This window comes from Pituophis catenifer, unplaced genomic scaffold (genome assembly GCF_029215685.1).
Source record: "Pituophis catenifer annectens isolate HBS135680 unplaced genomic scaffold, rPitCat1.0.hap2 SCAF_1, whole genome shotgun sequence".
In the NCBI taxonomy this organism is placed as follows: Eukaryota; Metazoa; Chordata; class Lepidosauria; order Squamata; family Colubridae; genus Pituophis; species Pituophis catenifer.
The window spans coordinates 240750475-240764274 of record NW_027256881.1 but is presented as its reverse complement, the minus strand read 5'-3'; the positions used below and the strand labels follow the sequence as shown (position 1 = coordinate 240764274).

Below are 13800 nucleotides of genomic sequence, written 5' to 3'. Positions count from 1 at the left end.
CAATATGTTTTTGGTTTGATTTGGTTTTTTCTGATACAATGTGGCTACAATGCACACATTGTTCAATATAAGGAAAGGTTGGGTAACGTGACAAACATTGCATAATTCAAGAGTACCCTTTTTCCTTAATAATAATGAACTCTGCTGAAGTTGCACAAACAGGCATTGCAAAACTGATATGGGCATATTTATCCTTACTCAGAAAATGTAAGCACTTCCTGATTACTCTGTTGATGCAATCATTAAAAGATCTCCGTATATATACGTATATGAGACAAGATACCACACATCTCTCTCTCAGAGAGAAAGCTGGCAAGGCAAGATGAAGCTTTGGGCTGGTTTCCACCTGATTTTCCTGGTTGCTAGTTCTGTGGAGGGAGAAGCCTCAAATCATGGCACTGGAGGACTCCAAGACACTGAAGCCACTTGTTGTGCACGTGAGTTCCAGCTGTCTGATGTTTCAGCTTGGTCTTAGCCTCTGTGGGGTCCCTAAGTGCAGGAGCAGAATGTTAGTACTTAGTTTCCCAGGAAAGCCAATTCATAAAAAAAAGAAATACTTGCCTCACATTCTTTCTACTGTCCACATCTACTGTGAGCATGAGGACCCAGATTGTTGGAGGCAATATGCTTATCCTGTAAACTGCTTAGAGAGTTCTGTAAAGCACTATAAAGTGGTATATAAGTCTAAGTGCTATTGCTATCTAGGCACTGCTGACTAGCAGTTTTGCAGGTAAAGAGATGGCTCAGGAACAGGTGAGGGATGAATTCTGGCTGCAGGGAAGTTCTGTTTTAAGATTGAGCATTTCCTGAGGGTGTTGGTGGCATTTAAAGGTTGGAGAAAGTTGATGAGTTGCAATGCTCTTTAAGGGAAAGGGGCTCCTTTCAAAGCAGCAGCATCTTCAGAATAGTTTTTAATGATCAATAAGTTACTTTTTAATAAATAAAAACAGAACTGATTCTGAGCTACTGGGTAATTTTCAGATGACATTTTGTATATGTGGAACATGTATTAGCTGGGGTTTTGATATCTGTAAAACATGATTAAGATCTTTGCCTAAGTATTTGCCTAACCAGTTTTATGTATATACATGTATAGGTAAACATGAGATCAAGGAAGTTTAATCCTACATCTTCTAGATACACACAGGGCCTCCTAATCAGTGGTGGGTTGCTCCCGGTTCGCACCGGTTCACAAGAACCACTAGTAAAAATTTTTAGTAGTTCGGAGAATAATAACATTGGCTGACCACGCCCCCAAACTGGTCCCCGGCCCGGTCGCCGCTCACTTACCCCGCCCACCTCATCAGAGGCTTTTTTTTTACTTTTAAAAGCATTTTTTCTACAACCTCTTCAGCTGAAAAAAATGCTTTTAAAAGTTAAAAAAAAAGCCTCTGATGATCGCGCAGCTCAGCTGAGATCTCAGAGGTTTCTAAAAGCATTTTTTTCTGCAACCTCTTAAGGTTGTAGAAAAAATGCTTTTAAAAGTAAAAAAAAAAAAGTTGGCCACGCCCACCCAGTCACATTACCCCCCCACAAGCCATGCCCACAAAATAAGTCATGCCCACAGAACTGGTAGTAAAAAAAAATTAGAACCCACCCCTCCTCCTAATGAACTGTGCTTTATGTGGAAGCCCCTGATTTCACACTGTATAAAGGGTGAAGATGAGAGCTGGTTTCGTGTAGCAATAAAATATTCAGTAAAAATACTAGAAATTGGGGGACCTTGAGCTCTAGTTCTGCTTCAGGCACAAAGTGACCTTGGAACAGTCACTCTCTCTCAGCTCTAAGAAGAAGGTAAGGGCAACTTCTGAGAAAGATTGCCAAGAAAGCTGCAGAAATTTGCCCAGCAGTTGCCAGGAGTCCAGACTCATTTAAAAGTGAAAGAAAGAAACAGAAGAAAAGAAAAGAAAAGAAAAGAAAAGAAAAGAAAAGAAAAGAAAAGAAAAGAAAAGAAAAGAAAAGAAAAGAAAAGAAAGAAGGAAGGAAAGAAGGAAGGAAGGAAGGAAGGAAGGAAGGAAGGAAGGAAGGAAGGGGAGAGAGAGAGAGAGAGAGAGAGAGAGAGAGAGAGAGAAATTTGAAAAAGGAGGGCGGAAAGGGAGAGTCAAAACAAACCAATACTTTTAAGAAGTATGCACTGTTACGTTAGAGAAAAGTCCTTGGGCAACAGCCCCCTAATTTCATTCTCACATTCTCCAACAGCCCAGGAACAGAAATAACGTTTATGTGTGGAAATAGAAGTGGAAAGAATTTTGTGTCTCTTTTATACCCTAATCACCTTGCATTCTTTTCCACCCTGATTTTTTATCACCTCACTCATGCTATTTTGGTTTAATGTGAACCTATTGCTCCATAAGGAAACCACACTGCTTCTTTTGTTTTTCATGTTGTGTCCTTTTTATGCTCTTTCTCCTATGCCAGAGCTGAAAGGCTTAACACAATGCGGAATGGACAAAATTCTTCTCCAAGGTCAGGCTGGGATACCTGGAATTCCAGGTGTGCCAGGAACAAATGGATCACCAGGGCTAAAGGGTGACCCAGGTCCTCAGGGGCCCCCAGGTGAGTAAATGCCCATTGAAGATGTCATTCCAGGTATTCGCAACAGCTTATTTGCTGTTTTTCCTTGCAACAGTGGGAAGCAAACTTTGCATTAATAAATCTGCTTGCCTAGAAAAGAAGTTGCTGGCAGAGAGACAGAAGCAATTCTCTTTCTCCCAAATGCTAGATAGGAAATGAAAATTGCGTGTTCTTTAGTCAGTAAGAGGATCCTTAAAATCAATGTCTTAGCAAAGTAGTCAGGAGATGCTTCTTTGGTTCTCTGCTTTGTGGGAACTTTTTAAAGACAGGAGGATTAGGTCATTTTGTCCTATGAATTGTTCTTATGCCCATGAGCCTTCTTTCTTTCAGGAGAATCAGCAATGCTACCAAGGATTTGTTGGTCACTACCCTACAAATCCAACATAATTTCATACAAATCAAGACTCTCAACAGCCCTGAGCTAAAATTCGAAGCCATCATCTCAAATCCAAACATCTTTCCTCTTTGATTGTTTGCTCTCTGGAAGCTGTAATATTCTCATCAGTGCAACGTCTGGCTTCAAAAGTCTTTTGAAGATGTATTTTGATGCTCCTAAGCTGGTCTTTCTCCTCCTCTTCTTCAGGTGAAAGAGGATCTACTGGGATAACTGGAAAAGCTGGACCCAAAGGAGACAAAGGCGACAAAGGTAATACTGATTGAGATCAGAGGTTGTGCAAGAGCTAGATTAAAGGGGAAGCATCAGCCCACCTGTATGCCACCAATCACACTTTATTTCATGGTGTCCTTGGTTGAATGGTTTGTAATACAGAACCAAATGTTGATAGCAGTCCATCACTATGAAGAATGGACAATACACTGGCATCTAAGAGATTATTCTTATTTATAGGCCTTATGGACCTTTCCTGTTTACCCACTGCATAAGAAATTGCTTTTTTTTTTCTTACAGGAGATGCCTGCAGTTTAGACAATTGTCAACCGAAAGGTATGTCTCTTCTTCCTCTTTCTCAATAGCTTCCTAGTTGGGTTGCTTCAGTCTTTCACCTAGATGGCTAGCTGGATGATTCTGGGCCAAGAAACCTGGAAGCATCAAATGCAGAAAGCTTGTTTTGCTAGTGTCAGCCTTGCCAGACTATTATAACTACCCTAAGATGCCTATAAATCTGCCAATCAACTTCCTTTGACCAAGCACATTCCTATCTGTGCCAACTACAATCTCCATCATTTGCAGCAGCCTATCTATCTTAATGGATACAATGTACAGTATTATCAGTCATTTAACGGACTGAACTCAAGTTAGAAAAGCATATTTCTTTTAGCTCCACCCTATTACACTTCTAAGCAGGATTCATAGTCTCAATACTCTCACCAAGTTGTTATTTCCAGAAGCGTTGGCAGCCAATCAAGTATAAAAGCAGTACAAGTTATTAATGTAAGCAGGTGGAATTAATATAAGCAGGTGATAAGAGCTGATGACTTTTCTTCCTATCTGATTATTTCCTACCAAAATATCTGCAATTAAAATTACAAGAACTTACTAAGCCATCTGATAAGCTATATTTTTATGTAACTTTACAGAAAGTCAGTAAATATGTAAAGCTGTTGAGTCCTGAGACAGTGCAATACTTTACATTCAACGTGGAAATATGTAATTTCTTAATCTTAGAATGAAAGGCTTCTCATGGTCTGGGAAAAAATAAAAACTTGTTATTGAATATACACTATATAAAAGGTAGTAAGATATAAGAGGAAATTCAGAAGATACTGTTGAAAATCCTTCAGAAGAAATTACATCATCATATATAAAGAATTGAACTGACACGATTCAGAATGCATGCAGGAACATGAGATAATATATTTAACAACAGGAAGATGGAAACATCAGAAGAATATTTTAAAAAGTTCTACTAAAAGGACACTATAGTACTTCAAAGCTTTTGTTAGGTGACAGCTTTGGCCATGAGCATATTTGCATAGGTATATCTTGTAAGCCAGTTGTGTCATTTTCTTGACCTGGAGTCCCTGCAGGTGACCACTTATGCCCTGATCACTTTATGATTGAACTAATTTAAAGAATTCTACATAGGGCTATCCTTGAAGACTACCTCGAAACTACAATTGTTTCAAAATAGAATGATACAAGCAGTAATGACCCTGTCTCATTGCGCCTATGTGATCACAGCGATGAGAGTGGCATTGGCTGCTAGCTGGCTTCAAAATGCTGGTTGTTCCCTTTCAAACCTTGTATGGCTTAGGACCTGGTTACTTGAGAGACAGTTTTTCTTCCATTGTGTCGGCTAACCTCCTAGTTTCTGGCAGAATGGATCCCTCCTGTTATATAGCAATAGCAATAGCACTTAGACTTAAGTACCGCTTCACAGTGCTTTACAGCCCACTCTAAGCAGTTTACAGAGTCAGCCTGTTGCCCCCAACAATCTGGCTCCTCATTTTACCCACCTCGGAAGGATGGAAGGCTGAGTCAACCTTGAGCCTGGTGAGAGTCAAACTGCTAAATTGCAGGCATCTGGCAGTCAGCAGAAGTAGCCTGCAGTACTGCACTCTAACCATTGTGCCACCATGGCTCAATATATTGTCCTCACACAGGATCTAGGAAGCATGACTTCTCTGTGACCATAACCTTCAGTGGACAAAAATGCCAAATGCCAAATCCAATCTAAACATCTGGCTGGCTGGGCAACAAAATCATAATAATAACACTTATATAAAATTACTTTAAAAGTGATGAAAGACCTGGTAAGAACTTGGTAAACATTTTGAAGTGAAAATAATATTTTTAAAACATTGCAGCCCTGAAAGAAAGGAATAATGGCTTTCTAGAAAATATGTCCTCAAGTTTTAAATTTTACTCGGATGTATATGCTTACTGGATGAAGAGAAAGAAAGGACTTTGTAGTAGTCAAATTAAGAATCAGTTTTGGACTAGTACAAACTCATTAACCACAGGCTGAGGATCATTATGATACTTGTTGTTTGCATGTATCAACATTCCCCATTGAGACTCAAACTCCCATCAGCAAGCCCAACAGTTCCAAAGATATCTACTATGATTCTCTTTTCCCCCTGGAATTATCATGCTTTCTTTATGCAATCCCTTTTTACAAGGGATCTCCATGAATTCATTGTGCTACAAGCATTCATATTACTACAACTGAGGCTATAGTGATTTCACACTTGGGAGTTCTCCACAAAAGTCAACATCAGTCCCAAATATCTATTTGCCTGAACTGATCCACTCATTTCTTCTCCCTATTCTTCCTCTAGAGACAGAAGCCAGAAACTGCAAAGACCTCCTGGAACGTGGGGAGACCCTGAGTGGCTGGTATACAATCTACCCAACCAAGGGGAACCCGATGCTGGTTTTCTGTGACATGGAGACAGATGGAGGAGGCTGGTTGGTAAGTGGAAGCCCAAGAAGGAGGATGAAGAGATACCTGAATGAATCAGAAGAGCAAAAAATCCCATGTTACTATAATTAATCTTTTAAACAAGCAGGCTCCATGCTATCATTTTTGTTATAAAATAATAACAGCTATTCAGTCTTCTCTCATCTGAAGAGATGAGTGATGGACAAGTAGCAGCCCCAGAGCTGAATGAGACTCCCAAGTCCCCTCTTGGGATTTGAGCTAGGAGAGTAGAGAACTGAAGGCACAAAGATGGTCTCAAGGAGTTGCTCCCCAGTTATGACTTAGAAGGAGAGTCATAGTTCTATTCAAGGTCTTTTGCAAAACAGACTGAAAGGCAGTCCCCCACTTCAGAAATGGCCTAAGATTAGGACAGCAGCTTCTCCATCAAACAGGTGCAGAGGTATCGCTCCCTTTTTCTCCACAGCAATTCCAGAGGCGGCAGGATGGGTCTGTGGATTTCTACCGTGACTGGGAATCATACAAGAAAGGATTTGGGAGGCAAGGATCAGAATTCTGGCTGGGCAATGATAAGATCCATCTTCTCACCAGCTCTGGTAAGACCAAAATCTCCTCTTCTACCTGATGCTCACTTTGATACTTTAAATCAGTTTACACAGACAATACTTACCTATATCAGAATTAATTTTCCCATCCCACTCCAGGGGAAGGATACTGCAAAATCTCCATTCCCTCCCCTCCTGGGGGAAGGATATTGCAAAATTTCCATTCCCACCCCACTCTGGGGCCAGCCAGAGATGGTATTTGTCAGTTCTCTGAACTACTCAAAATTTCCGCTACTAGTTCTCCAGAACCTGTTAGAACCTGCTGGATTTCACCCCTGATCTGTACCCCTCCTCACTGCCTTAACCAATAGTATGTACATAGAAAATTATTAAAAGATTGACTTCATAATGGTAAAGGAAAAAATGGCAGTTCAGAGGATCACCTTCTGATTGTGCAAAAAGACTGGAAAAACTCAAGTGAAACTGGAGTTTAATTTATCTGGGACACCCTTTGTGCTCCTGTGATTCTGTTCCTCTATGTTGGCTACTCATCATTGCTTTTGGATGGACATGGATCATAATCCCACCATGATCATGTCCATATGCAATGGAAGTCTATACAGTGATTAGCAGGCTTCCCTTCAAGGACTTCTGCACCTCGAGTAGTTCTCTAATAGTATCTATCTTTTGGTGTTCAGGAACACAGCAGTTGAGGATTGATCTTGAAGATTTCAATGGTGTCAAAACCTTTGCAACATATTCCAGTTTCAGAATCACAAATGAAAGTGAAAATTACAAATTAATATTGGGTTCCTATTTGGATGGCAACATGGGTGAGTAATACAGAAAATGCCTCTGCATTCTAGTACTTTCTTACAGTGAATAGAACAAATATAAATAGTTGCTTCAAATAGTGAGATGGGCAGAAAATAAATTGAATCATAGAAAAACTGGAGAAGATAACAAAATACAAAGACCTGCAAGCAGAAATGGAATATCTGTGGCAAAAGAAAGCAAAGGTAGTACCAATAGTAATAAGTGCTTATGCTCATGTACCACCACTTGAACACCATTGGCATTGACAAAATAACCACCAGTCAATTGTAAAGGCATGTTTACTTGAAACAGCTTGCATGTTGCAACAATATTGTAACACAATCAAACATCAATATCTGCCTATAATAGGTCCTTGGGAAGGACTCAATAGGTGGATAAAAATGCCAAATCCAATCTAAACATCTGACTGCATAATAATATCACATGACCTGATGCAGAATGCAGAAACAGTTTAAGCCAGGGGGCTGTCTAATTCCTTTCTAGCTTATCAGAGGAACAATATGGGGGTGTGAATATGAAGAGGCAGCCGTTCAACTGGTCCAGGGAGCAAAATGCAATCCCAGACTCAGGGAACCTATCCATTCTTTGGCTTAATGTGTTAATGGGGTTCAGACATTCTGGTTTATCAAAAAGATTTACATCATGACCTGTTAGATCAGTGGTTCTCAACCTGTAGGCTGCAACCCCTTTGGGGGTCGAACAACCCTTTCACAGGGGTCGCCTAAGACCATTGGAAAACACATATTTTCAATGGTTTTAGGAATAATTTTATGGATGGGGGTCACCACAACATGAGGAACTGTATTAAAGGGTCACGGCATTAGGAAGGTTAAGAGCCACTGTGTTAGATGGACCTCATAGTGATGCATTGAACAAGTCAAGTTAAGTAAGCCATGGCTTCAAAAAAACAACTAAAATCATTGAAAAACACATTGTATCTTCTTGACTGGGCTGGCTAGTGATGCCAATGTTCAAATCTAGGAAATTGTGCAAATAAGCCAGATGCTCTAGCATTTATATTTGATCCCTTTCTAATTCTTAGTGGTGTAGAAACATTTTTCATTGGTGAAATACCCTGCAGGTTTGTGTTCCTGGAAGACATGAACTTAGCGCTTCCCTGTGATTTCCTCCTTTTAGGTGATTCTCTCTCTGCACACAATGAATATGCATTCTCTACCAAAGACAGAGACAATGATATCTATGATGGAAATTGTGCCGTAAGTTTCAAAGGAGCCTGGTGGTACACTAAATGCCACTCTTCCAACCTGAATGGCCTGTATCACAAAGGGGAACATACCTCTTATGCTGATGGCATCAACTGGCATGCTGGGAAGGGGCACAATTATTCTTACAAGTATGCGGATATGAAAATTAGACCACAATAAATGAAACCACAATTTCACAGATTCATCAACATGACCCAAAATTCTTCTTCTTCTCTATTTTCTCCTGGGGAAAGAAAAATTAAATGCAGCAAATCTTTAAAACTGCTCCTTTGTGTGACTGTTCTCTCTTGTAGAAATCCCTTTTTTATTTAGATGGGGATGGGGTTCAAACCCTTTTCCTTCTTCATTTTCCTTTTTTTTTCCCTGAGGAGAGAGGTGTTCCTCAATGTGCTACAAAGCTGATGTTTATTGATCTATAATCCATAAGTAGGTAAAGTAGCACAATAGTTTCTACTCATTTGTGGGTCTCTGCTTTATGAATCAACTTCAGTAATAGGATACACTTGGACCTCTGTCTTGGGTAAAGCATCCTTGGAAGGTTTTTATAAATGAACTGCCTTAAAATGACTAAATTGGCAGAAGCAATATCAGAGATAACAATGTCAGTGTTTTTTATGCTCAAGGAAATCTGACAAAGAATGTAACTCCAATCAAACCTGAGAATCTACTTGTAAGGAGAAAAATGATCTTTGCTTCCTTCCAGCTGCTGATTCAGTCACATCATTCACACTTAATAGAAAGTCTGACTCACTAAATAAATTGGTCTGACTTGTTTCTGTAGCATTTTACTTTATCTGTATGATTATTACATGCTTTTCTGAAGGATCTGCTGTTTTACAAAAGTTGAAGCCTTTGGGAAAGTGTTTTCAACACATACAATGCAGTTTAATGCTGAGAGGAAATGCCTCCAGGAGGGAAAAAAGCTTGTCTATCATCTCTAATTTGGCTGGCAATGAAGTATTTTAATCTCCAAAGTATGACTACAAGCCCTTGAAGGTTATTCAGAAGTGATGGTTCATCCTAGACCAGAGTTCCCCAACCTTTCTGGGTTGGTGGAGTGGGGGAGGGGAAAAGAGGGGATGATTTTGTGGGAGGGGCAAGTGCTTGTGCATGTGTGTACATGCACAAGTGCCCACAACTTTCATGCGAAACTTTCACGTGCAAGTGGGGCCATGAGGGCCCACAATGTGGCCTGCGTGAGTGGGGCGGCCAGCGCCTGCAATGACACTCACTTGAGTAGGGCTGTGCCCATGCACAGATGCACACTCACATGGCCCGGTGGCAATTTACCCCACAGCCCAGTAGTCGGCTGTGTCCCACAGGTTGGGGACCCCTATCATAGACAATGAAGATCCCTCTCTCCATAACTGATCCTGAGATCACACAGCTCCAGAGTGCTCTTTCCATATCCCATGTGTGAACTTCCACAAAATTATTTCTGGATGCAAAATTCTAGGATGGAGTTTTATAGCCAGTTCTTATGAATTTATGCTAACTTTTTATTTTGCTAAATAATAATTAAATTAGCTGCATTGTTATGTTTTGGCACAGAAATTCAGTGTGCAACTGATTTTGTTTGCAACTTAATAAGAATCTACAGCCCCAGAAAAATAATATGATTACCTGTGTCTGTCTGAGCACACATAATTGTTACATAGGACACTAATATATTTGTTTATAGCAAATGTGTTCCTGTGAATAGTGCACCATTCAAAGTAAGTTAAAATGTCTCCTATGAGGATTAATGTGAACTGTGTAGGATGTGTGAAAGTAGCTAGGAATTGTGCATGGATAATTTGCAATTGGGCCATAATAGGGATGAATTATTTTAGCTCTGTCATTTTGTAGATCTAAATCCCACATCCTTTACTTAAGGTTAATTAAGGTTTCCTCTAGACTGAGATAAATTATCAGAATTGCCTGGGTCAAAAACCATAATAAGCTAGATCAGAATCAATTTTTCTCCTTAGGGAAGAAATAAAGCTTTCCAAGACGGTAAGGTAAAACAGAGACTCACCCATAAAAGAGTTGTTTCAGCCAAAACCTGAGAAGGCAAAGTGAAATTCAGCCAAACTCTAGCCAAACAATTCTAAGGATCTTAGACTGAGCAGTTTCTAGAGTAGAGACATTCTTATAAACACAGAGTTGTGCAACCATGTAACAACAGACTTGGAATCTTTGCTTTATACAATTTTATTGCTACAGGGATGTTATTATTGCCAGGAAGACTGATATACTTTAAGATTGTGTTAGCAACTTTTTGAGCTCTAATAGAAAGCTCACTCACTTCGTTATTCCAATCAGTAAAGGTAACCAAGTTACTTTAAGCCCTTAACTTGATTCATTTGTTTTTTAAATTGATTTCCCATGTAATGGAGGAATTAAAGTGCATTCTAGAGAAAACCAGGACCTTCATTTTTTAGTAATTGATTTCAAGAAATTTTCTGGAAGAATAAAACACTAAAGCATCTAGGCCCATTTAGGTTACAGATAAGGTGCCTACTTAACAAGATGATTTCAATCTTCTTTAGAAGAAGATGGATATAGGACAGTGGGCAAGCATTATGGGGTAAAATATTTATTTATTTATTTAATTAATTAATTAATTAATTAATTAATTAATTAATTAATTAATTTTTATACCGCCCTTCTCCCGAAGGACTCAGGGCGGTGAACAGCCAGGGTTAAAATACATGCAGTATAAAAATTAAAATAATTTAAAAATAATTAAATCCAATTTGGCTTTCCAATTTTAAAACCCCTTACCCATAAAATTAATCAATTAAAATTTTAAGCCAGCTCGACTCGCTGAAACAAGAAAGTCTTCAGAGCCCGGCGGAAAGTACGGAGGTCCGGGATCATTCGTATCCCTGAGGGTAGCTCATTCCAGAGGGCGGGTGCCCCCACAGAGAAGGCTCTCCCCTGGGGGTCGCTAGTCGACATTGCTTGACCGACGGCACCCTGAGGAGACCCTCTCTGTGGGAGCGTATTGGCCGGTGGGAGGTTATCGGTGGCAGAAGGTGGTCTCGTAGATATCCAGGCCCTAAGCCATGGAGCACTTTAAAGGTGAGAACCAAAACCTTGAAGTGCACCCGGAAGACCACCGGAAGCCAGTGCAGCTCGCGCAGGAGAGGTGTTACATGGGAGCGCCATGTCGCCCCCATAATCACCCACGCTGCTGCATTCTGGACCAGTTGGAGCCTCCGGGTGCTCTTCCGGGTGCTCCTCAAGGGGAGCGCCATGTAGAGAGCATTATAGTAGTACAGTACTACTGTACAGTAGTACAGTAGTCCAGGCGGAATTTAGAAAGAACTGTAATTGTGTCATTTATATAGAAGTTGACTAAAGAACAAGGATATAGCCCTAACTCTTCTGAAGATGAAATGGTTAAATCATCATTACAGATCTTCTAAACTGTGATGTAAATTTGGATTAACAGAAGGAAGCAACAAAAATGGATTTTTTTGCTCTTTGACTTTGATCAAGCAAGTAAATATATTTTGATTGTTAAAATTGGGGAAGTGAATTAAAGCAGCATCTTATCAGCTCATTTCAGTAGTATTATGACTAGATATATAATCACTGTATATTATGGAACAAAGAATTCAGACGATAAAATGAATAACATGTGCCACAGATTACAAACAGCAGAATCTGATCTTCATAAACAGAATTTGAAATGTAGAGCAATTCAGAAGAGAACAATTCTGTGGGCATATGGAACAGATGCTTAGAAATTTGCCTGACATTGTAGGCATGGAGGAAGCTGAGGTGGAGTATGTGATGAAACAGAAGAAGCTCTGGAGGAAGTAAGTCAAGCAACTCAACAGTTTCTGTTTGATGGTGGACTTTGTGTGTGTGCGTGTACATGTGCCTGAGTTTCAAAGTGGTTTGACTTGAAATTTTACCTTAGCAAAGCAACTCTTTTTTTTTCCAAATAACTTTACTGCATTTTACAAAGCAGAAACATTAAAAACAACATAAATCAATGATAAAAAAATGATTGAGAGTAAAAAAAAAAAAAAAGAAGAACAGGGACTGAAGTGTAATAAAAAAGTATTTTTTAAAAAAACAGAAATATATACAAAGAATGGCTTTCAACGTCTTCCAAAGTTATAGAGAATGCTTACTTTTGGCTTTAGTTTAAAACTATACTAAAATGTCAATTTTCCCAAAAAAGAAAAGGGGAAATAAAAAAATCATCAAATCCATATGACAAATTTTGATGTTTCTTCATCTCCAGCAAAAAAGTCCACAATTACAAATGAATTTCTTCAGTGATTTTTCTCTCACTAGGACCATTAACTTAGCCACTGTTGCCAGTTATGCCATCTTTATTACTACTAATACCTACTATTTGTGGACAGTGTAGGAACTTTTTAATGCTGAGTGTATAAAAGTTGTGCTGCATTTATCATATATAACAATAAAGCACTATGTGATTTTTTCCCATTGCTTTATCCATAATGTTACGAACTATTCTCCATTGTCATTATAGGAATATCTGTACTAAACTGTTTTATGAGTGCATATAGAATTGATGAGGTTGATATCTTGTGGCCAACACTGCCATAGTGTGGAGAATTTCTGCATCAACACCGCATTATATTTTTCTTCAAGTTTATTGCACAGAAATAAAGAAATTATCCATCAACAATCATTTAATTCCATATGCATTATTGCACATTTTAAAAATCATTTTAGATATTTTATTGTGGACTCCCAAGTTGCTTTCTGAATTAGATCAGACAGAGTACTACTTGTACACAGCATGCTTAAATATGTGCGGGCAGTTAAAAATGAGATTCCGAAAGAAAAGGGGGTAATGACTGAAACCCTTAAATATATTAAGGGTATGAATGAGGTTCTAGAAGGCAGCATTTTCAATATTAAGCAAAAAATCAAGAACATGGGGACATAACCTCAAATTGACAGGACATAAATTCAAAAGTAAATTTAGAAAGTATTACCTCACAGAAAGATTAGATGCTTGGAACCAACTTTCAGCAGAGGTAGTAGGTTACCCATCAGTAATTGAGTTTAAATATGCTTGGGATAAACACATGTACATCATTTATTTATTTATGTATTGCGCCCCTCCTGCGCAAGCTGCACTGGCTCCCAGTGGTCTTCCGGGTGCGATTCAAGGTGCTGGTTACCACCTTTAAAGCGCTCCATGGCACAGGACCCGGGTACCTTCGAGACCGACTTCTGCCACCAATAGCCTCCCACCGGCCAGTTCGCTCCCACCGAGAGGGCCTCCTCAGGGTGCCATCG

General features: G+C 39.4%; 1 protein-coding gene across 1 annotated transcript; it reads left to right on the top strand.

Moving 5' to 3' along the window:
* Positions 1-308: 308 nt before the first annotated feature.
* LOC139327510 (ryncolin-3-like) lies at positions 309-9172 on the top strand. The gene is made up of 8 exons (XM_070957352.1): positions 309-437; positions 2419-2556; positions 3158-3220; positions 3482-3517; positions 5815-5948; positions 6382-6511; positions 7159-7293; positions 8435-9172. Exons 1-8 carry the CDS (start codon positions 323-325, stop codon positions 8680-8682), a joined length of 999 nt encoding a protein of 332 aa, XP_070813453.1. The 5' UTR covers positions 309-322; the 3' UTR covers positions 8683-9172.
* The last annotated feature ends 4628 nt before the right edge of the window (positions 9173-13800 follow it).